The sequence below is a fragment of the Watersipora subatra genome, chromosome 10 (genome assembly GCF_963576615.1).
Source record: "Watersipora subatra chromosome 10, tzWatSuba1.1, whole genome shotgun sequence".
Classification (NCBI taxonomy): Eukaryota; Metazoa; Bryozoa; class Gymnolaemata; order Cheilostomatida; family Watersiporidae; genus Watersipora; species Watersipora subatra.
Genome location: NC_088717.1, coordinates 57,809,024 through 57,834,479, shown reverse-complemented (window position 1 = coordinate 57,834,479; position 25,456 = coordinate 57,809,024). Strand labels below are relative to the sequence as shown.

The following is a 25,456-nucleotide window of genomic DNA, read 5'->3' as shown; positions in this document are numbered from 1 at the left end:
CTTCCCTTTTTTCAGTGTTTTTAATTTTGCTTTCGGCTTGTATTTGTATCTAAAGAGTATTGCAACAATATTCCTTCGATATTTCATATTTACATCATATAATATCTATTTCTAATACTGCTATGTGAATCCAAAAAAAATGAATTAATGAATCAAATGCCATATACAAAAATATTTACATTGATATAAATACAACATTGATTACAATGTCCCCGGGCCAAAAGTTGCCAAAAAGGGTGTGCCGAAATTATCAAGTTCCATCTCTGATTTCTCGAGTGGTTCTAGGCCAGAAAGAATTAAAATAAGCTTTGGTTTTTATTGATGGTACATACAACCCTCCCTCTTGACGAGTATTATAGATTCTAAATCTATAATACGCCAATCTATCAACGAATCGCCAGAAAACGTCAAGTCGTTTTTCTGGCGATTCGTTGTTTCAGCGAGTTGGCTCAATAGCATTTTGTGATGATGTTTACCCTATTAGGTTTGAAAAGGGTTTCGTATATCTGCTATCGAAAGCTAATTTTTGTTTTTTACATCCTTCATTGTAGCAAATAATGAAAAATACTCCTTCGTTACGCAAAGGCCCGGGGCCAGATCCAACTAGAGCAGTTCATGGGTTTGTCATCTACCTTGCAGGGTATATTGTCTTCGGTTAGTGTCCCATGATTTCTACACTATGGTGGCACATTATATTAGGTCTATTATCATATAACTATTATTGTATTATATCTCTATATCGTATAACGTGATTGTCAATGACCACTTATTTTTTATTTGCTCAGGGAAGGTCTTAGAAATAATATATCAATATTAAAATATTAATTCATTTGCTCATGCTTTATTTTCAACGTCTCATTTAAAATTCAACGACTTTAATGTAGATGATATAAGATTTAGAGAACTCTGTAAATGAGCTTCTTGCTCGTTGGGCAAGTCTAACAGCACTGTTTGACAGCTACAGCAGGCATTAAAGCAAGTTCAACGTCAGTTTAAGTCAGTAGTCTTCGCAAGAGAAATAAAAGTTATTGAGGATTATTTTTGGCAAAGAAGATCAGTGTTAAGAATGGGAGTTTTGCAAAAGTAGGAGTTTTGGAGTTGGAAATTTAGTTTAGAAGTTATTTCCTTTTGGAAATGTTTTTGGAGTACACTCGATTTTACAAGCTCCCATGCTGTCAATATAGTGACTTGAAATCCTCCTGAATAAAAGCATTTGTTGTTTGAAATGGAAGGAAGCCTACAAAAAGCCAATTCATGATGTTTTTCTTCAAATGTTCCCTTTTGGAATGAGACCAATGAGCTACTATGAAACCGTATAAAAAAGTCTCAATATAGCCTAAATTTCACTGATGAGTGCTGTGGGTTTCAAATTACAACATTAGTTGATAGAAGAAACTAATTGGGCATCGGGGCTGCTGGTGTCGTTAATCATGAATTGAAGATAGGATGTCCAAAAAGAAAAACAACCATTTGTAATGTTATGACTCTATGCTGAATAGTCTGGCAACTGAATTGGCCTAATATCTCAGATCAGTGTAGGTTGAGTAAAGCTGGTTACCAGACAAGAATTTAATTACCAGACATGTTCTCGTCTGTCTTGTAGCTAAAACTTGTTCTTGTAATGGTGGTCCTGATTGGCCAACTCATCCTGGCTGCTGATCGGCCCTTGATACACTCCCACACAATTACTTTTCAGGGCTAGTTGTTTGATGGAAAATTTCATGCTTGTTTTCTTCAAAACCTATAAGTTGAAAACTGCAAGATATATTTTTCTCAAGTGGTCTCACAATCTCTAATCAATTTTACACTTATGTGGTTTGACATATTACTGAATTACAGGGCTAGAGGTTTATAGCGGTTGAAGCTGTATGAATAAGTGTTGATAAACTCTGACAAATACTGTTTCCATGCTTCGAATGGAGTCTGAGTTGCTCTCTGCTGAAGAATTCGCACCCTGCCGTTTCAACCTAAGATATCGATCCTAAGACTCGTGGCGTATGTCTTCCAACAAAACTTCGTAAAGTAGACTCGTCTTAAGCTCATGATCGCTTTTCAATCCATGCGTATTTAATTACCAGATTTAAAAAAGTAATTACAGCATTTCTTCATCCTCGTGCGAGCAACTCATCATCCTTGGCATGTTAATGTGAAGCCAACAAGTCAAGCAGAAACAGTAGTGAGTAGCAGTAGAATGTTTTCGTAGCAGAGACCCGCATGGTTGTGTAATGAAATTTATTTACCTTCACTAGGGAGAGCTTAGCCAAATATTATCGATTTGAATCCAACGGCAGTGAATATTTCAATGCCAAATAGTACTCTTACAGCGAATACCTTTGCACAAATTTAGCGAAGCAAAATGGTGTCAAATGCGTTCGGATATTAACCAGTTTTATGATTCCGAATGGAAGCAAGTTCGAACCCATACAAAGCATTGTCATTTGACCATTGTCTGTCATTGACATTTTATTTTTAGCTTGCTCGTCATTATTAACCAATATTTTACACAACTCACTTCTCTTTCTTCCTGAGCATTATCCGTATTGTTGCTAGTGATGGTCTTCATTTGTGAGTTCGCTCTAGGAGCGCAGAAATAGACTAGGTTTCAAACTAAGTTAGTTTAAAAACAATTACATTGTCGGAGAAACCCATTTTTTGTGAGTGTGAACTCTTTAGGGTTAGTTTTTAATCCTCGAAATATATGATGAGGCATAGGTTTAGCAGAGCAATTCAAAGTGTGTCAGTACTTATTCAGGGTATTTTATGCGTGTAGTTTGATTACAGGAGTGTTCATAGTTTGGGCTTATGTTCCGCCGAGTCTCCTTCATTCTATAGGACTTACCTACTGGCCTCAAAGGTTTGTACTAATTGTAGTCACTTTCGAGTCGATACAAAATAATCTGCTAAACAGAAAGAGCTGTGAAGACAACTACTGTTGATGAGCAGTTTTCTGCCCCTACAAAGCTCTAGCTTATATCAATTGATATCATTGGTTACTTAAATTAGCTATTATATTTATCTCGTAGTATTAACGTTATCCATTATTTGTGTGTAAAGTTAATCCTTGTATACTTAACTGGTTTGCATGCCAAAGACTATATTGAAGAGGGAGTACTGCTAAATTACATGCTAGCCAGTGAGTCTATAAAATTGTCTAAGGCCATGGTCTCCATGTTCTGTTCATTATATTGTTGCTGTCAGGGTTGTGACGCATTAGAACTTCCTTGCGTCATCGCAGTGCGCCGTAATTTTGCACTTCTTTACAACTTCTAACCGGTAGTAGACATTTGCTACTACTGCAACTACGTTCTTACTGCAAATCGCCTGTACTGTAATCTTCTGCGCATTTAGGTGCATGATGCATTGTTTAAAAGCCAGCAATTCAGTCATACCACAAATGCACATTCTTCCAAACTTGAAACTATGTGTACTGCCAGTGCGCATTAGTGTGAAGTTGATCTTGCGAATCAACTGACACCGCTAGCTTTCCAAGTATCTGTACTGCATTACACAAAATTGTCAGATGCTATGTTCAGTGAGCTCATGAACTTGTTCTCTAACTCCCATATCATTTTGGAATATGGAGTCAGGCATTATCAACATTCCGATTGATGAAATTGGGTTTTTTGTATTATACTAGCCGAATGTCCAGCGTTGCACTGGTATTTAAAAACAGCTTATAAACATTGGCAGGTAATTTAGTTGCTTGTCGTTAGTCTGGCACATTGCCAATTGCTAATTGGAGTAAGCTATTATCTGTATTGCTAAACTTTCCAATAATCCTTCGTTTTTTCGTGACGTCATTTTATCGTTGTCGGCCATCTTTATAGACAACTTTTATCGTTAAAAACGCGAAGCTTTTGCAATGCATTTTTGAAAACGATGCTCTTGTTTGCAATTTTTTTATTATAGTATCAAAACAACATCAAAAAATACTTTTAAATAAAAGAATAACGATCGTTTTCTACAAGTATGGCGGCTTTTTCGTGAGCGAGTGCATGTACAAATGGCTTGATGGCGTCATACTTTTACTACTGCTTACTGCGGAGTAGTAAAAGTGCGCAGTATAATTATACTGCATGGCTGTGACATGTGTGCTACAGCATGTCTAATGCAACGTATTTTACATCTGGGCATCAGTGCGTGTTTACCAATGCGCTATTATGATTTTTTCGTAATTGTCACAACCCTGCCTTCCTGCTGACCTCTAAACTTTTACCCTTTTCAATTATCTTGTTTTTGCTTCTGCTAGACATCCAGATGTTTTTGTCTGATAAACATCTTATATAGAGCAAGATATTGATTCACAAATTACCAACATCTAAACCAGTGGTTGGAGGTTGGATCCCAACTGTTGGTCCATGAATTCCTTGGGGGTCCTCAATGAGTGTTGTAGGCAGGCATCTAAGGCGAAATTGCCATTTTCACACGCCAACGCTGCTATTGCTGTTTTTGGTTTGCTATTCACATGAATTGATGATTACATTCATGTCTATCAGAGATGTCAGCCGTGATAGATCTATATATACTGTATATATCTCATATTTTGTCTCTCAGTCGTTTGTGCAGTTATAGCGATAAAGTTTTAGCGGCGAAAAATCCCTTTCATACTCAATTAGTGCTCGTGACATTCAAATCGTTAGTCGACTAACAAGCGTGCGTAACCACAAGGCTGAGCCGTTCTTATCACGTCCATCGCTCTTACCATATTCTTTTGGCGATTGCACACGTTAAATGTATACTTTTTATTATTGATTAACACAATGTGCCCTCAGGTTACGATGCCGCTGTTATAAGATTTTTCCGCGTTACTATATAAAACATGATGTTTATTTCGTTCTCACCATACGAGGGCGATTTATTTTTCAATTTTTTTCCACCATACGGTATCAACAAAGATTTCTCTCAAAATTAAAATTTGTTAGTCGGTGTACTGATTATGACTAAATAACTAAAATGCCGATATTCTATTCGCCGAAATCCCTCCCACACCCACTGAAAGAGATATATAATGATTGCTATTTCAATTCAGCGTTATAAGTTATAGTAAAAGCGAGTTCAAAAATAAATAGGTGATCAAAGTTTAGACTAGGACAAAGTTGAAGTTTGGATTAGTAAAGTACATACTAAAACTTAGCTTCAAGTATGTGTTTAGTAGGCTAAATTCATTTAAGTTAAATTCAACATTTATGTTATACATTTGAACAACAAGAACTCTCTTCGGTACGTAATTCACATTGTAAATTATGATGTTACATGTTTTTGCAGATCATAACCGTTAAATACACTAAATTTACTATAGGTAGGCCTAACTATAGTTCCTAAGGTTAACCTATTGTTTTGTTACTAATTTTTAATATGCACAGTACGCATATAAAATGTGGATGATTTTACCAGGATTTGTTTGTATTAGATAATTATTATGGGTTTCTACACCGCTCCATATGATATTTTTACTGAAACGAATTAAAATCATATAGTTTTATACCAAATAATTTGTTATTGTAATCGTAGCAAAACAGACTTTATTTAGCCATTGCTTGCTAACTATTTCACATTTAAACACTTTTGCAATTGTTTTATTTTTTTCTGAATTTATTTCAACAAAACACTTTTTTCATGATATGAAATTTAAAAGTTGCAGTTGTTTAAAAAACTGAAAGCCTTTACAGTTATCTTATTTTTTCTCTTAATTTATTTGAACTGCACGAAACACTTTGCTCTGGATATGAAGTTTGAAAGTTAGAATGGTAACTGTTGTTATATGTTAAATAAAAATAATTTTTCTGGACTAAAACTTTATTACCCGGGCATTCAGTTAGTCTTGTATATTTACAAGTATTTCTACTCTCCACGGTCTGACCAACTTGTCATAATATGATGTTACATTCCTCTATTGTTTTAATGAGGAAGAATGCTTGCGTTTATAATTAGCTTGATGTCAAGTTGTTACTCTATTTATATCAATGCACAGTTATAATTTGTTTGTAATATCCTAGATGTATGCCGCATGCCTTTGACAGCGCTCATGCACAATTCTTTCTATTTAATCAGAGTTTTCTTCTCTTACAGATACTGGGCAGTCGTTATCCCCGTCTACGCTACTTGTGCTGGGGTTGTGTTTTTCATAGTCGTGGCTGGCTACAACTTACTCTGCGTAGAACCCCTCGACTCCATTCACTGCATACAGGGTAAGGGGTGTTGTTGGATGCGTATGAACATGGCAGCTGAGTACGTGACACTTGTGAGGCATTAAAAGAAATAGGAATGTTTGTAACAAAAATTATACCTCAACAGTGATAATAAACAGCAGTATATCTATACTGGTATGCAGAGTTTTTTCATACTCCTGTCTATTAGTAAACGCTTGGCACACATTCAAGTTTGGTAACATTTTAGATTTGTCTGTCCATGGCAAACAATTCAAAAGCTTTCAGATACGCAGCTTTATATTTTCATTGAATTTTTTAAATGATATCTTTAGGGTTTTTCAATCGCATTAATATACTTATGTAACACTCATACATTTATTTTATACTTGTATACTGTTATTTTTATTTTATATTTGTATATTGTGATTTGTGTACAGTCATACTTCAACTTACGAGCTTAATGCGTTCCGAGACTGAGCTCATATGTCAATTTACTCGCATGTTGGTGCAATTTATTTATATATAGAACAATTAAATATATATTGATTGGTTTCCATACTCAAAAAAAAAAACAAATAAAACACTCAAAACAAGATATTGTAACAGAAAGAACATGTTGGTTATTGTCCTAACTTACCACATGCTTTCAAAAAGCAACAAATAAAAAGTAATGCAAGGAAATGTGATTAATTAAAATGTAAAATTAAATACATACAATAGCAGTTAACACTCGCATTTGCCAGGTAGGGAGATATAAGTTATTCTTCGTTACAACATTTGACTTTGATAAATTTGGATTTTATCAAAGTGTTAAAAGACAAACTTAGAAGCAAACCTATAAGCAAACTTTCATTTTCCACTAAATGTAATTAAAATTTCTTCGGCGTTCATAGCTTGAAGTTTCTCGCTGGTTAGCGAGAAATTTTTCCTTTTTTTTCGCTTTCACGACTAGCCGGCCGTTTTAAGATAAACCTCTCTAAGAACGTTTGCCTTTGTCGCCCTTGCAACATGTTGCGATTAGGACGAACACAGGCGTCGTCACAAATGGTTAATGCACGACCACTAGCCAGCTTGTCCGAATGTCTATTAAACAGTTTGGATAGATAGCGCCGGCCTTTTCACATAGCATCGTTTCAGTTACGCTGTCACCGGCCAATTGTTTGTCCAATGCCATCAGCGGTCGTGAAGATCGCTGCACCGTTTAGAAGGACGGGTATAACTGGAGTGTCTCAGAACCTACATGCAACCTCAGAGCCTCTATGCAAGCATCCATACATGTATGCATGCATACATGCATGTATGCATTCATACATGCACGTATGCATGCATGCATAGAGGTTCTGAGGTTGCATGTAGGTTCTGAGACACTCCAGTTATACCCGTCCCATTTAGAAACTATGGTTAGTCCTTTTGCAAAATAAATGCCCTGAATATAATCCTTGTTTGATAATTATGAATGTATTTCTGTCATATTGCCGAGCTAGCTCAATCACGCATACACAGTTCGCATATTTTTCAATATTTTTCCGTTTAATATCAAATGTTATCATTTGCTTTTTCTTTGTATTATCTTTCATTTTACTGGCAAACTTTTGGTCTACGCACAGTACGTTTAATTCACATAATTCTGCACAGAAAATCGTGCACACAAAAAACATGGTACAACAGTATAACCTGAGCAGTTGAAAAATACAGAGTGATGCTGTTCTCATAAAACACCTCCGGCATACATGGCAACTGACTCGCGTGCTCGTATCTCAAACATGGCTCGTATGTTAGTGCTAAAACTTGCTTGAAAGCTAGCTCGTATCTCAAGTTTCTCGTACGTTGGATCACTCGTAAGTTGAAGTATTACTGTATTTTATATTTGTGTTTATACAGCATTTCTATTGACTATATCTTGTGTGCGGTTGCTTTTACTGCAGAGCATTCCTGCCTGAAGCCGTACATAAGCTAAAATATTTATTATAAATGTGTGTTTGACTGCTATGCAACCAGCTTGGTAGTAGATGTGGTTCTGAATCAGATTTTTGTATCTCTCCATGTGATGAGGTAACTCTGAGATGACCCTGTTATTCTTGTTCTTTCACTGTAGATACCGCTGATATTTTGCCCTCTACTCCTGAGAATGACAGCCCTAGAACCTCAATCCCTAAAATTCAAGATATTTCGATTGATACCTATTGCAAAAGCTCCTACAAGATTCTCTGATTGCGAGATTAGTGGGGCTAGGAAGATGGCCAGACACTGATCATAGGGTTGAGATTGACCGTGTTGGTGTCGGGTGATCAATACACTATAGTTAGGGGTGAAATCCTCTCCAGATGTGGTAACTCATCAGCGCAAAAGGAAGTGCAAGAGGGCATTGAATCTGGCAATCGCCTCTGTATGTTCTGAAGTGGCATATTTTGTTTGCAAAGGATATAGTGCAGTTGGTGAGCAGTTCAGAATATGATAAGTCTGATATTGTGCTGAAATATTGAGCTTCAGGTAAACCTATGGAGTTATAGCACCATAGGTTATATAACTCTAACAAACGTTTGATAAATCTAAAAAATTTTAGAGTTCCTCTTTTGATTTAGGGAAATTTATCTAGTTGATGTATAAAACTCTCTAAAGGAGATAAGAATTCTTTAGTCTGTGAAAGGTATATATGTATTTGCAAGCTCTGAAATAGTGAGTCCTGAGTAAGTCATTGTTTGCTAATTTTTCTAAATAAATGATATATATGCACACAGTTGAAGCTCTTTGTATGCGGTACTGTTACCAGTTTCTGCGTGTATTATTCATACATGCAGAAAATTCACCATATGATGATGTATTATGAAAAGCTATTGACGTGATGTTCATGCATCTTGAGCTGACTCTATATTTTATATGTATAACTTTTGGCGTGATGATCATACAGGCTTGAGCTGCCTCTATATTTTATATGTATAACTGTTGACGTGATGTTCATACAGGCTTGAGCTGACTCTATATTTTGTATGTATAACTGTTGACGTGATGTTCATACAGGCTTGAGCTGACTCTATATTTTATATGTATAACTGTTGGCGTGATGTTCATACAGGCTTGAGCTGACTCTATATTTTATATGTATAACTGTTGACGTGATGTTCATACAGGCTTGAGCTGACTCTATATTTTATATGTATAACTGTTGACGTGATGTTCATACAGGCTTGAGCTGACTCTATATTTTATATGTATAACTGTTGACGTGATGTTCATACAGGCTTGAGCTGACTCTATATTTTTTATGTATAACTGTTGACGTGATGTTCATACATCTTGAGCTGACTCTATATTTTATATGTATAACTGTTGATGTGATGTTCATACATTTTGTCTGACTCTATATTTTTTATGTATAACTTTTATTAGCATTGCTAATCATCAACAAAATTATGTCTTTAATTGCATGTCAAAAAAAGATAAAAAATTAAGACAGGACTCAAGAATTATTGAGTGAGTTGAACAAAAGTGTTTTAATAAAAGTTGGTGATCCAAAAGTATTCTAAGGAGTCGGGATAGTGAATTGAAGGTTGCAGTTACAGAAAGTTCATAAACTAAAAAATACCATTAATTAAATTACCATTTTATGTAGTACATTGGTGTCACGAAATAGAAAACTATGTTGTTCACATGTGTAGAAAGATAAATACAAATATTCTGGGCATAGTTTATGCAGGATTTTGAAACCTGTAACCAAATACAGAAACAAGCACATTTGGGATAGAGCAAAATGTTCAAAGATTTTGTGAAATAATGGTGTAAGCTGTGTGTAATAAGTGTGATAAGCTGGAACTTTACATATAGGTTCCGACAATGCGGTCCCTACTGATGCACCAGCTACCTGCGCTTTTCTTGTTAAGTCACTACGGTAGATTGGCTTGTATTGAAATTGAATTCTCATATAGTTTGCAAATAATTCTATTCTTGCATTTGGGCTTGGTAAATATATATGGGTTTCATAACCTTCAAGAGACAAATTCAAGTTTGGAGTTATCAGCTCTCGAAAGAATCTTCCATCATACAAGCTTTAAATGAATTTTATTTTTTATTAGATGAAATTATTTTTTGGTAATTGCTGATTTTTGCTTTGCAATTATGTATTATAGACTAAATGCATCTCACATTTGCAACGTTGAGATTTCTTGCGTGCATAGCCTGTCAAAGCCATGCAATAAAATATTAGATACAATAATACACACATGACATATGATCTGCACTCTACAACTACCATCCAAAGCCTGACATTGCTATGAGTCTCTTTGTCAGGAGCTCATGACTTTTTATTATTGTGCACAAAGTTTTTTTACTCCAGATTGTTAGAATAAGCCTATTGTCCGCAGGATACTAACAGATGGACAAGGTAGTCTCGAGATTGAGAACTGACTTCAGAGTTTTGTTGAATGTCAAGGTGGGTATTGAAGCTGTTTATACAGATTTCTTATCAAATTAACAGTAAAATATTAAAGTTTTATTTAGGCGAGTTTTATGTGTAGAGGCGTTGTGGACAGCATGTGTACATCTCATTGTTACATGCCAAGTGTTGCGCTTTACACTCTTATGCCATCTGCTTTGTTTCTTCCTCGTACAAGAGAGGAAAGGTGACAGAAAGGTCAGTTATAGTAGTAAACAAAATTTCTTTTTTTGATATTAGCTTTAATAAACAATGACAAAAGCTGTCTTTGAACAACTTTCTTAGCTAGGCATCAAAGTTACTTTGGCAAGTTTGTATGGATAATTTAGATTTTAGTAGGGTTTGAGAGTAGTTAGAAGATTGTAAGTACTGCCCATTAATCAAGTCAATTGCCAGATATTGTTTATAGTAGCTAGCATGTAGCTTACAGCTAAGAGTTCTTAATATTTGTAGAGAGAATACCTCGGCTCATTAGATTGCCATGAAACCAACAGAAAAAGAAAACCTCCCCACTCTACTGATAGACCAAGTTTACATACTTTATGGAGCACTTGTGTTACTTGCCGTCGTCTGTCTGATGTCTCTATACATCTGTCTCTGGTGTCTGTTCAAAAGCAAGTAAGCCCTTTCAATGTGTACTATTCTTTTTATATTGCTCCATTTTAATCTATCAACTTTTAATCTATATCTGTGTAATTTGTTTACGCGCTGTTGCCATACCAGCTGATTTGGCTCAACTTGTAGTATCAGTTACTAAATACGGTAAAAGTAGGCAGCCAGTTTTGTCTAAAAAATTAGACAAATCTGGCTGGTCTTGAAGACTCAAAAAAGACTTGGCCACATTCATTTGGGATCCCTTTTGAACGCAGGAAGCTAGCTAGACATGTAATGCTGAAGCTTAAATTTGTTACAATTAACACATTCAAATTTAAACTAAATGTAGCTTTAGCAATTTAAAGTTTAATTAATATAAAGTTATTAGTTTACTTATGTCAATTTTATTTTAACAAAATAAACCAAATTCAAATTTAGCGTTTTAAAATAAACAAAACAATTTTAAATTGAATGTGTGAAGAGGAAGTTGACCCTGTATATATATATATATATATATATATATATATATATATATATATCTATATATGTACATTATATATATATATACATACATATATATACATATATATATACATATATATATATATGTACATATATATATATACATGTATAAATATATACATGTATAAATATATACATGTATATATATTTTTTTTTTCAATATCATTTTATTTTTTGGCGCTTTTGCATCCACTAATATTTTTATTGACAGTTGCATCTTAAATTAGAATTTCATGCTCTTTAACACTTAGTGAACTTGCTAAGTTAGCAAGTGACCCACTTCTACAGCGAGCATAACTTCCTGTACTCGAAGAAACCTATGCACCCATAACCCAAAGATGCTCACTTCCTGTACTTACGAGAGAACCATGCAGAACAGAGAGCACTTTCCCTTACCTTTACTGTATGCAAATGGTTTATCATACTATAGACTCACTTAGATATGGTCTGCAGATAATTTCATAATTCTGCAGATTACACCAGTAACTGGTGTGTAACCTAAGCACTTTCATTATTGTTTGTACTATTAGTATAGAAATGTTTATCTTTTTAGTATGGTACAGGTATTTTCTAAAGACCCAAGGCTTCCTGTGTCATACCTCCTATTTTACGCCACCCCTCAGTTCCATCTTCTTCTCATGAAATGTGAACCTTTGTAAGCTGAGCAAACTCGTTGTTGTTATTGTTGTTATTACTGCTACAATATCAACAGATGATCCAACATAACTTTGGATTTACATCATTGCTTTTCAGCATAGCTAGAGTTATTATCCTTCTCATTAAAGGTAAAAAGTTGAGGGTAAAATTTATTTCATTTCCTTATCCACGCATATAATAGAACATTTATAAATAGGTGACGGGATTGGAATAATTGTGCTCACTCACTTAATTCTGAATAGATAGATGTTGCCATTGTCAAAAAATTTATAAAAAACTTGAAAAGACTCTTTAATCTCTTTTGGTGTGTTATCTCAGGGCGGTGAACAGAGTATGCGCCCGTTACACGGAATATCACTTGAAATTATTAAAAACAGTTCTCTGATTCGGCGGTTGGTCTGAATTATTACTAATACGTTCAAAATGATTGGTACAAACACCCTTTGCATTACTGTTATTATTACTATTACCCATCTGGTCCGCGTGGATGATAGCCAGGTGTAATAAATAAGTACACAACTGGCGCAGGTGGTAACGTGTCAGTCTAGCAAAGGTGCAAGTTGCAATCCTGTTAAAACTACTCTTCTTTCCCAACCTCTCAGCATGGCTTCGACCAAACAGACGGACACAGCGCTTATCATAGTTAGGAGTTAGCACATTAACTTATTAGTTAATAAAACTCCTTGTTAACTTATTATAGTTAATGCAGAGTCGTTATGCGTATTTTAACCCAGATGATGACTATCTGTCCAATGAATCCATTGCATCCCGTGTAGCTTAATAGGTTAGGTTATCCCTGGTGAACAGGAAGTTCTGAGATCAAATCTTCTGTGATATGAATTTTTTATTGCTAGATAGATTTTCATCGCTATAGCTGGATAGACTCCGAACGATGATGAAAAATTTGAAGATTTAGATAGATCGATGGTTCATTATACCCAAAGATAATAATGAAGCATTATAAATTTATTTTTGTTGTAGAACAAAGGCCCGAATTGTTAAAAAGGATGCAGCCCGTCAGAGCAGCTTGTGGCAGGCTGAGACGATAGCACAATCACAGCTTAAGGCCCTCAACGAGATGCAAGGCACGTCTTTAGCCGTCGCTGAAAACAGGCTCGAAAAGGCACTAAAAAGACTCTCAAAGATAGAACAGCACATTCATAATAAAAATGTACGTTCTCCATAGAAGTTGATAGGAACAGATTGTGCATTGCTCGAATATCTTATTCTTGACGATGGAACACACGTGGAAAATACTCCTAACCGAGGAATCTTCTTTCTTCTCATGATTACTGATTTTTCTTGCGGTAAACTGCACCCTGGAATGTTAAATTTATCAAACATGTCAGCATTTGCTCATGATGGCACTGAGCCGATCCGAGCAATCTTGTTGGTCAGTCGACTCGTGCAGAGGTGCTTGTTGATAGTTGATAACAAATTTCACCCACAACACCCTTCTTTTAGCCTCTTTGTGCAAAATAAATTTTTACTATTGCTGTGATTTTACCAAAGACTTAACAAGCGTTAATCTCTGTTTGACGTATACAGACAGAAGACGAATATCTCAAAATATTTTTTACAAAAGTTTGCAGTAGTAGTGTTGTCCAAGGTCAAATTTGAACCACACATACCATATGTATATAAAGAGCTATTTTCCAAATAAACCAGTAAAAGACTCATCTGAGAAATTTTTGTAATACGATACACAACCATTAATACTGTGCCCATCCTGAAATGCTGGGCTTGATAGTATTAAGGCGAACTTCAACGATAATGTCACAACTGCCTCTTTCCCATAAGTAAAATGGCATTACCTCAGTGATTGCACTATTGATTATATTATGATTGTGATCCCAAAATATGCATTTTTATACATTTAATTGCTTTTAAATATCAAAATTCCAAAAAAAATGTTGTAACGTCCTTTTATTATTATCACAAATATTGTTATTTACTCTATTTGTGGAGCGTACGAGCTACTGAATAAATAGGAAGGTCAAGGATAACTCTATGCATGAGGTAACAGTAGGGGATAGCTCATCAACCTGTCACATAGTTTTTATAAAGTAACTCATTTGTCTACATAAATACCGGCTTTAGTTCATCTCACTTTCCCAAAAAATGTTGTGAATTTATTTTCTTTTAAAATATGCTTTGGGTTTGTAAAACGGTTATAAGGTTTCAAGGGCTGGCTGAGTAATGCACTTATAAAAATGGCAGGCAGTTTGACCTTTCAGTAGCCGTAGTGACTGTCTGTGTTAAAGTTTTTCCAGCTGTGAGAAACATGAAGCAGGTAGTTCTCCCAATATTTATGCGAATTCGCCTGCCGATAGTCAGGTTCATGTCTTATCACATTCTTGGTACTACTTTTCTTTGATGTCATCAGCGATGTCAGTTTGCTGGATGATGCTGACAATGGAAGAGAAGAGGTTGAAGGTCTCTTAGTTTTCATTAGACCAGCAGAAGTATGTGAGACGAGAGAAGGTGTAGATGGAGAACTCTTGATCCTCATAGAGGTTGCAGAGATTGAATCTGGAGAGGGAGATGAAGCCGAATCCCTCTTAGGTAGTGCTATTTTAGGAAGCGTCTCTGTTATTACATTCATCTTGTCTAGCCGAGTCAAGTTTTGGCTAGCCTTTCTTCTGCGCTGCAGACCAGTTTTGACTGCTTGGGGCTCATTGCTCACCGCTTCATCCTCTGGTATTTTTAAGGCTGTGAGTTTTGTGTGCGACGACTCATGCAGGCTCGTACGGATCGCTCGGGGTGATTCAAGGTTTTCTTTTTCTGGCGTTGATAGAGATGTTAATACAATCGGCCTCTCTGATAGAACGCCAACTCGCCGGTTTCGTTTGTTGATTGAAGTCATATTAGGTTGGCTGTCAGTCTTTCGCAATAAGTTTTCAGAGGCATAAGTGGGTTCACCAGGAGAGGACTTTTCTTGAACTTTTCCTTCTACTATTGTCGGTGAAATTCTGGGCTTGTCTAGGTGGCTGAGCCGGCGAAGTCCAGCGCTCCCTCGTTGTAGCTGACTAGGCCTGGTAGCAACACTTTGCCTACGTAAAGAATGCTCTGGTTCATAACCTTCTGGGGTTGATGGTCTCTTTGGCAAACCAGTCGTTTTGTCGATCTGACTCATCATCCTCACAGCTTCATAAAAATTCGGTGTGACTCCTTGTGGTTTTAAAGGACTTCTTTCTGTAATGCAAGTGAAAGCAAGCAGTACTAGGTGTAGTAGCAGTAGTATCAGTAGTGGTAGTGGCAATAGTAGTAGTAATAGTAGTAGTAACGGTGGGAGTAGTACCTGCAGTAGTAATAGTAGTGACAGTAGTCAGTAGGCATCTAACTTGTTGGCTAGCCTCTCAGAGTACAAACAAGTTCTATCATTTAGATATAATATATAATTATGGGCTATTTGGCAGACAATAGCATCATTGGGATGTTTTCCATAATGTGGCAGAAGATTAAAACTGTGATAATAGCAAATTCGGAAGGATGAAAACAGGGTGGGTGTACGATCATCCTTCAACAGAAATAGATATTTTACTAGAATATGTGAGTGGTGTATTCACATTTACCAGTAAAATACTCACATCTCTAGAAAGGCACTTCTTATTATTTCTTGACAGTTGATAGTGCACTTGTTTCATACCATTACTGGACTTGTAGAATAGTTGACTTTTTAATGAACTCTATTAATATGAAACATTTCAAAAGATTGAACTTTTTTTAGTTATTGTCAAACAGTCATGCTTTCATGTGCGCAACAGGCAGCGACCGAAGTCTCTCACACATCTGCAAGGTAATTATGAAGCAAGCAGATAAAACTCCACTTTTAATCTTTGGATTAAGGCGATAAGGTGAATAATAGAAGGGCGCAAAGAGCAGCATGCATTAAAGTCCAGGCTCTGCCTATCTGAAGAGATTACTTGTCATGCGAACTCATGCGCTGTGCTAACCAATCTCTGTCTGAATATCAAACAATAATTTATATACTTACAAACACACTCGTTATATTTCAACAAAATATCTTTTTAGTTCTGATACTAAAAAGCTTGAACTCACCAATCAAATTTCGCATTCAGTTTTAATATAATTTAGAAATTAAATTTCCTATTGCTGTCTTTTAAGTAAACATTATTCTTAATACCCAAATTGGGCATACCATTCACTAGTCTGTTATACAAAGAACAGTGTTAATAGTTCTAATAATGTTAATAGTTAAAATAGTGTTAACAGTGATACTATTGTAAAAGTGCTAACAGTATTAGTAGTGTTAACAACTTAACATGGATAATATTGTTAATACAGTGTTAATAGTTCTAATAGTGTTAATAGTTAAAATAGTGTTAACAGTGATACTATTGTTAATAGTGTTAACAGTCTTAACAGTATTAATATTGTTAACATGGATAATATTGTTAATACAGTGTCAATAGTTTGAATAATGTTAACAGTGATAATATTGCTAATACAGTATAAATAGTTTTAACAATGTTAATAGTGTTGACAGTGTTAATAGGGTAACATCATTAATAGTGTTATTATTGTAAACAATGTTAATATTGGTAAATGTGTTAATACTACTAACATTATCAACTTAATAGTAGTAATACTGTTAATAGTGTTAATATTGTTAATAGTGTTAATATCCAAGTGTTAATAGTGTTAATACTATTACCATTGTCAACTTAATAGTAGTAATACTGTTAATAGTGTTAATATTGTTAATAGTGTTAATATTGTTAATAGTGTTAATACTATTACCATTGTCAACTTAATAGTAGAAATACTGTTAATAGTGTTAATAGTGTTAATATTGTTAATAGAGTTACTGAATCATCCACGTCCAATGTCAAACTTCGCTTACTATAAAAGAGATTCATGTTTCAGTATTATAGCTGGTTATAAGAATTGAAGCAACTAGAAACACGATATATATCTGCACTTACCTTTAGCATCAGATTTAACAGGGCTTAGGAAATCATCTATGGATGCTTCTTTGAAGTCAACGGAATTCACACGCATCTGTTGATCGAGAGACGACAAATTACTAGTGCTACTTCGTCTTCTCCATCCTTTCTTCTTCTCACAGTTGTAGGCTTCTGCCAGATCATCTTTATTCAACACTCCTGAGTATATAGACAGCAATGTTGGTGTTTACATGAGTACATGAGTAGACACAGACTTGACTGATAAGGTGATGAATGCACTGACGCATAGCATCAAATGTCCTACCTATGAGAATTTCAGCTAATCTATTATGCATATATCTATGTTAGTGTTCCACTCCTAACAGAACATCATTCTTAATTAAAGGTTGACTTGCAACAAAATTCACATTACAATTATTTGGTATCAAAAGATTCACCATGTCTTACTCTGTTGTGTTGTAAGTGCAAAATATGTGGGAATGTGATTACAAGCTATTAAAAGCTCCAAAACACTAAAACATGTTTGTTTTAATTATACTTTTACCGACAACAGAAATGATACAGTGGTGTGTGAAATAAACTGAAGACTTTGTTAAAAAACTATAATTCTCATTTACAACATTGTTACTCATTGTAAATTTAATCAATAGCCATAAATTATATATTAAATTATTTCTCATTTTGTCCTGATTTCATATATGTAAACCCCTCAGCTGTAAAAATTATTTTTTTGAATGATTATGTAGGCTAAATTCTAAACATTTCACTTTAAATGGCTAAAGATAACAATCTGTACAAATATGACCACAACACATGCATTTTTATCCGTTTACTTCAGATCATATACATGTACATATATGTATATACACGGATCGAGTTTATTTCGTACACTACTGTAACCACATTCAAGAAAGTTTTAATATTTTTATATAGGAGTTGACTAACGGCTGTCTTGTAACGGTATTAAGTTCTGCGTTTTTATACAAATCTAAATGCCTTAAAGTGTTTCACTATTATACATACCACACAGAACTTTCCTGTGAAGGTATAAGCACATTCAAATAATAACATAGTAAAGTAGGGTCCTTTAGTACAGTAGTACCCAAAGACCTGTCCAACCTGGTGTATACCATAACATGGCCGTCAAGTAGGCCTACTGACAGGAAACATCAACCAGTTGTACACCAGCATGCTTTATATAGAACAGTCGAGACAAATATGACAAACAATTTACTCCTTCAATGAACTCTTTCATTGCATACATGACATCTACGCACTAAAATGCTGCTATTAGCCGACAAAGTGATGACGCGTTGTTTAACGACAATTAACAATACTAACGAATCCTAACAAAAAGTGATTATAACATTTTCTGGTCATTTCCTATAAAAGCTATAGCTGCTTGGAAGTATTGTAAAGAGTCTGATAACACAACTCCAGTTAATCACACTAAATTAGTTTATAATACTAATCTAGTACATGTATTAACTAACTTCTTGCTCTTGAATCTAAATTCCTCTGATTACTGCAGACACATCCGTTTTCAATTTAACAGAGCTAGTCTCTCAGTCTACATATCTTATGTTACCTCTGATTGATATTTTCTTTTTCTTTTCACTGCTGTTCGTCGCATGGCTCAGCAAGTCTGCAGGCATGCTGATATATTGGATCTCAGTCTATAATATAAATCTATCAAAATCGATGAATTATTATTCAGGCAGCCTTAAATGAAAGTTGTAACAAGGTTGCGAATACAAAAAGACATGTTTGCAAGAGTCAGCCTAGGTTCCCAATCTAAAAATTATTATAATGCTAAAAAAGGGTAATTTGAGTCACCCGTAATGCACAGAAGTCACTAGTCAGTCAGAAGTGTATTCAGATAACAGAAATAGAAGTTACCAGTAATGCACAGAAGCGACTAGTCAGTCAGAAGTGTCAGACAACAGAAATAGAAGTTACCAATATTGATCAGTCTTGATCAATATACCAATATTGATCAAGACTGTAATTCTAACAGCTAGCATTTTTGTTGTAAACGATTATTTGTTCATTTCCTGCGGTAAAACCAATGGCACAAGTAGATGTGTGAGTTCGCTAATAACAGCGGTTTGCCATGCCATGAAGCCAGCAGTAATATCACTGCATTAACGGTATTAGATTAAAAGTATTGTTTAAGGTGTCTACTGTAAATGAAAATCAGGCAACAGGCCTATCAGATATCAGGTCTATAAAAAATCTATCCGCAACATAAATCATAAACTATAAATCGTAAACTTTTTTCATCTAAAACTACACCAGAAAAAATGATTTGAAAAAAACCAACAAAAAGCCAGCCATCAATTTAAAAACTGTATTTTTATGGCTCATTGTATGGTTAACAATGTGTTGAAGGTTTACATAACATAACGTAAAAATCTAAACAAGCTATCCATCTTTACAATGCTAAAAAAAGGAAGCCCGTATTGTAAGCGTGATAGCATGCGCGGAGCTACTCACATAGCTTGGGTGTAAACAAAAAGTAAAACCAAGAGTGTTGACAGCGCGCTGTCGACAGCGGGCTGTTGACAGCTGCTGTCCGCAATTAAAACAATAAAGGTTGGAAAAATTTAGTCAAGTTTATCATTTGCAAACTTAAATACGGAAAAACCAGCATGAAAGTAATCAGCTTTAGTAAGTTTATAAGTGAACCGCAAGAGTTAATTATAGACTTCCTAATGTTATAAGACAGTTTTAATATGACACTGAAGAATATAGATTAGAAGTTAATAGATTCAAATGGAGTAATATAAAAAGAATAGTACACATTGAAAGGGCCTACTTGGTTTTGAAAAGACACCAGAGACAGATGTAGTAACCAAGTCAGATATAAGTTTTAACTGATAATCACTTAATACAAAGATAATGTGATATTTTTCATGCACAAACTGCATATTTTCATACTTCCATAAAATATTGTTGGACTAATCTATCAAAGCTCATTCTGTTAACCATATCCTGAGTAGAAAAAAGAGGCCTTTGTACGCTTATGTGTTTAATTATACCTTTGATCCAATATAAAATAATTAGTGCATAACATGAAATGGTTAAAATTTAAGATAATATAAATAATGCTTTACATAAAGAAATTGCTGTGAATCATTCTTTGCAGACATGCTGAAAAATAGTCACGATTTTAGATCAGTGTTTACCTTGAATCTCCATAACTAGCCCAAACTGGCTTGTTTGTGCCTTGTTTGTCTCCAACTCTACTTATGCAACTATCAAGAATCATGCTAAAGACAAAGCCCACACCTATGTAATAACAGAGTAGGCTGCCAAAGCTAATGCACTTAACTTACCAATTCTTTCCTCCAACCCGCTGAGCCTGCTTGACACTTAGTAGCAGGTAATTTTAATCTTTTACACCTGCTGCACCTTTCAACCGAATGGTTGAAAGGAAAGTTGGTGGATTTGGAAGTGTTTATCTTATCATAAGATTACATCGGCATGAGTGGAGGCTGCGTAATCATGAGTGATAAGGGATTACCTAAATTGTCTGTTGCATAAGGTTTACAGTAAATACAATTGACTTCAAAACAGGGCTGCGCCTGTTTTCTCTCACTCGCCTGTTTATGGTATTACTGATTTCGACGAGGAAACAAAAGACTTTAGAGTAAGGATATTTTAAAATTTTATCGCTTATCACAAGCAACACCCAAGATACTATGAAACAATTGTAATAAAACCAAAAAAACTGTCTTTGCACACATGAGTTAGTGCTGCCTGTGGTAGGACAATTTCCAAACTGCAGAGCTTGAATTCAGCCAGCTAGGAATTAGTTTCAGAAAAGGTCAATTTAAAGAAACTTATTTTGCTCTATCCTTTAAAAAAAAAACGTGAACATCTTCCTTTTAGCCTGACAAAAATACCGGCACAATACTCATTTGGCATAAGGCTAAGGCAGCATTGAGGTGAACTGTTGCTATGTTAGTTTTAGGGCTGGTGATGATATTGACAGAACTGGTCAAGTTTGAAATTTGATATAGGGCCTATGGAAAATTACATATGGTTGTTTATAAATCTATATGGCATATGGTTCATTAAGAATGTCAGTTGTCGGTTATCTTCTTCACCTTTGAACAAAGCTCAAAAAGCATTCCGCTATCTTCCTTCATACCTAAGCTATCAGTGGTGCATTCCATAGCTCTAGCTTCTCCTTTGGTTTGTCGAAATAAGAACCCACTATCAATGTCTATAATCACTTAGTATATTCAGAGTAGTATATTCCTACATTGCCTGTGTTTATAAGTATAATCTAATTCGGTGTTTACAAACAATTTCCAAAATGACACAACCCAAAATGTCACAACAACAAGAGTATAGCTAATATTCTTAAAACCTTTATTCCATTATAGACTCAAGTGCCGAGACTTACAGATATTACTGTTCTTACCTTAAATAAGCTCTTTTTAAAACTCACCGACAGTTTCACATTTCACAAAGGTTTTTGAGGGTCAAAACCTTCCAAAACTATGAGACATAAACCTACTGGACATTTTTTAAGAGAGGTGAACCTACATGTTTTTAAATTAGGACAAAGTAAAAGGAACGACCGCTGATCATATGAGATGATCATTTGAGAAGTAAACCTACAGATGAATGTTTACAAGAGGTGAACCTGCAGACCAATGTTTATGTAAAGCGAGCCTCCGATAATTACACCTACAGACCGCTATAATTTTCATGTGGTCTACCTAATAGACAAAATTTACAGATTATTGTTTATGTGAGGTGAACCTGCCGGGTATCGTTAAATTAAAGCAGAGTGCATTATTTGCCTTTCATCATCTCTACTAACCTCCAGGGTTGGTCAAAGATAAAGCATCGCATGTATTCAGCTATCTAAAGCTGTTAGTCTGTCCCCTAACCTCTACCCATTGAATAGCACAATTACAAACAGTGCATTGCATTGTACTCAGTTTATGTCATGTGAAGGCTTGGAGCCAACACTTCAGGACTGTGCTAGTACTACTACATAAACCTTACACTAACCTGCCATATTCCAATATCAAACCAAATTTCCAATATCGAGTTCCCATTTCTGTAATAATCAATCTTCAATACTAAGCCAATAAATGTCCAATGCCCAGAGGTAATATGTAGTGCTATTCCGTTAATCTCCAATACTGAGCAGCAGCTCCACAGAGAGCTGCCATTACTACTACAGTACTAACTAGTGATTCAGATGATGCCAGCGGTGTGAATACTACTCGGCAGCCTTTGAAAGTGTCATCAAAAGCTTTTGAGTGTTCTGTGGTTTTATTAAGTATCTATTGGCCAGTTAGCGAACTAAATCTAATCAGGGAGCTAACTTTCATTTTGACTGGGTATAATAAGGGCCATGTCTGTCTCCCTGTCCATCTTCATGAAACCAGGATTGGTGGTTAGGATGAAAGGCCGCTTTCAATAGCACTTGAACTCATGACATTATACTTGGTAGACCAACACTCTAACATCTTCCCCAATTGATCATGTTTTAAGAATGCTTGTGTACATACTTATTCCCAGAGCTCTATCAGCGCTCCTGCCAATCACCCGTTGCACGCTAGACTGCCAGGGCACTAGCTTACCATAATTATGTACTAATCTTATCAGCAGAGGTTTCAGAAACAGTGTTGTATGCGAAGGCAGTGTGGCGCTGTAAAGATGCAAGGTTTAGCCAAATATTGAGTAGAAATTTGAAGTTGGAGAAACAACTATCCGAAACTTTTTATAGATAACAATTTTTCAGCATACCGGTAGATTTGGAAAGATTATGTAATTTCTTATTGTCTATGAGTTCCATTTGTATCCAGTAACTACTAAAATATCTTACATAGACCATGTTTAATAGTGAATACAATGAGTACATAGTGAATTCAAAAGTACATAGTGAAAGTAACTCCAACATTCAATGTGAATACTCAATGCTGAGTCTGAGAATATCCAACATGTTACAGTATTCAACAATGCATGACAATATCTCACATGAACTCTCCACATGATCCAAGCTATAACATTTCTACAACATGTAATATTGTATGTATACAATACATGTACAAGCATGTACAATACAATGTATAAGCAATACATGTATATGTATTGCTTTTATTGGCATTTGTAATCATTAACAAAATGATGTTTTTCATTGCATGCTAAACAATGATAAAAAATTAAAAGACAGAAATCAGGAATTTTTGTGTGAGTTGAACAAACGTGTTTTAAAAGTTGGTAATTTAATAGCATTGTGGACGAGTCGGGACAGTGAATTATAGATTGTAGTAATAGGAAATTCATAAACTGAGACATACGGTGTTGGATGTAGTATGTTGGTGTCACGGAATAAACAACAATGTTTGACATCCGTGTGGAAGGATAAATACAAATATTCTGGGCATAGTTTATGCAGGATTTTGAAACCTGCAACACAAATGCAAATACGAGCAAGTTTGGGAAAGCAACTTGTTCAAAGATTTTGTGATGTGATGGAAGTGTTATAAGCTTTCCAATATTTACAGTGAATGGCTGGTACTGATTCGTCAGTAACCAATAACATTACTCAACAAAAAGATGTGGCCGCTGTCTGTCAGAAATCTGTTGGAGGTACACGGGGCCTCCAAGTTATGGTCTAGATCCAAAAGACCCAGCAATTTAGAGTTGAAAGTTTGCTGAGAGCTTTTTGTCATATTGGCATTAAGCAGGACTCGAATCATCAAACCCATGGTTGGTGGTTCGAGTCCTGACTGGTAGCGCCTTCCTTTGACTATCAACCCAATGGTTGAGAGTCAAAGGCGCCGACCACTAGGCCAACCTGAGTCAGGTTGGCCTAGTGGTCGGCGCCTTGGTGGCTTACGCCTTGGTCGGCGTACCTGACACAGTCAGCAATAGGAGTTGACAATATCCAAGATCAATGCCCGATTGAACCATTATTTTTGGTACCTATTGGCTTCATATTGTTGCGTAATAGTGCTGGAAAATAATAGTACAGCCCGAGCCCAGCCATATGTTAGGAGGGTACAAGTGCTAAACACTTTTTATTTATAGATATAATGGAGCGACTTCATTTATGAACAAGCAGTCTATTGTTTTGTACACAAGCATGGGGACCTTTGGCTTGCGGGTTGGCAGAATTAGACATGCTAATATTTGTAGTTTGTATCTGTTAGTATTTGAATGCCAAGAAAAAATATTGCGTCGACATGCCTAGCACTGTGTACCGCCAGGGCATACCTAAGTTTCTATGTGCATCTGCCTGTTTAAGGTAAACTAACCTGTTGATGACTTTTAATCATAGGAGCTGAGGCTAACCAAATGCAGGCGAATCAGCAGTAGTAATTTAAAAAAAACTTTAAATAGATAGTTGACATTGGTGGGTTATCAATGAGGTAAGCTATTTTATTCAGGGCAGGATGGATGACATGCTTTGCGCATTCACATAGAGCGAATAGACTTTAGTGTACCTTTCAAATATGCAACACGAGCATTGTTGTACAAGGAATGTTAAGATGAAGTAACGCATACCCCATCTGAAAACAGGAAACATTATTTCATCTAACAAAGAAGTTGGCTCATCAGGTGACTCTGGTAGCCAGCGTACCATGAATGTAAAAACAAGAATTAAAACTAAATCACACAAAAAATTATGCTAAACCTAGCTTTCTATTTCATTAGAAAAAGAACTAATGACTCGCTCTAAACAGGGGATAAATGTTAACCAAAATTCAAATGCAACATGGCCAAGGATATTACGTTAATATCCAGCAGCTATCACTAACAAGTAAATGAAACTGAACCAATGCAAAGCGAACATAACTTATCAGCAGAACTGATGATACTGAACTCATCGTACAAAAAGGTCCAGAGATTGAATCGTTTGCAAAAACTAATCTTAGCGCAAACGCTATCGTTGAGCAGAATATCGACGAGTTGCCATGGAGACAGACTAGCTAGCGCCGTAAAGGTTCTGTACAGCGGTACTATAGTGGTCACTCAAAGGCTTTCGTTTGAGCTTTAGTGAGTCGGTAACGAGACCGGTGTCGGGTGTCCACACCTCCTCCGTAAGCATGATCTTCTGTGGGACTTCAAACTTCTGTAAACTTCCTACAATACAAGTAGTAACTAAGGAGTGTAGCAACTAAGGAGTGTAGCAACTAAGG

General features: G+C 35.6%; 3 protein-coding genes across 4 annotated transcripts in view; 1 reads left to right on the top strand and 2 right to left on the bottom strand.

The window, feature by feature from the left end:
- Positions 1-484: 484 nt before the first annotated feature.
- On the top strand, positions 485-8,886 carry LOC137406259 (phosphatidylinositol N-acetylglucosaminyltransferase subunit P-like). The gene is made up of 4 exons (XM_068092798.1): positions 485-654; positions 2,782-2,854; positions 6,070-6,188; positions 8,245-8,886. Exons 1-4 carry the CDS (start codon positions 558-560, stop codon positions 8,358-8,360), a joined length of 405 nt encoding a protein of 134 aa, XP_067948899.1. The 5' UTR covers positions 485-557; the 3' UTR covers positions 8,361-8,886.
- A 5,320-nt stretch (positions 8,887-14,206) lies between these two features.
- Positions 14,207-22,489, bottom strand: LOC137406179 (uncharacterized). Of its 2 annotated transcripts, none has more exons than XM_068092710.1 (4): positions 22,314-22,489; positions 18,871-18,971; positions 17,301-17,480; positions 14,207-15,546 (listed from the first exon to the last, which is right to left on the bottom strand). In XM_068092710.1, the coding sequence occupies exons 2-4, from the start codon at positions 18,935-18,937 to the stop codon at positions 14,585-14,587; spliced, it is 1,209 nt and encodes a 402-aa protein (XP_067948811.1). In that variant the 5' UTR covers positions 18,938-18,971; positions 22,314-22,489; the 3' UTR covers positions 14,207-14,584. The 2 variants fall into 2 exon arrangements, with proteins under 2 accessions (XP_067948811.1, XP_067948813.1); XM_068092712.1 differs by having other exon boundaries at positions 18,871-18,958.
- A 2,195-nt stretch (positions 22,490-24,684) lies between these two features.
- LOC137406598 (long-chain-fatty-acid--CoA ligase 4-like) overlaps positions 24,685-25,456 on the bottom strand; it is a 31,374-nt gene continuing 30,602 nt past the window's right edge. The window contains exon 14 of the mRNA XM_068093192.1: positions 24,685-25,400. Within this exon, the coding sequence (XP_067949293.1) occupies positions 25,243-25,400 (158 nt within the window). The 3' untranslated portion in view covers positions 24,685-25,242. The remainder of the gene's footprint in view (positions 25,401-25,456) is intronic.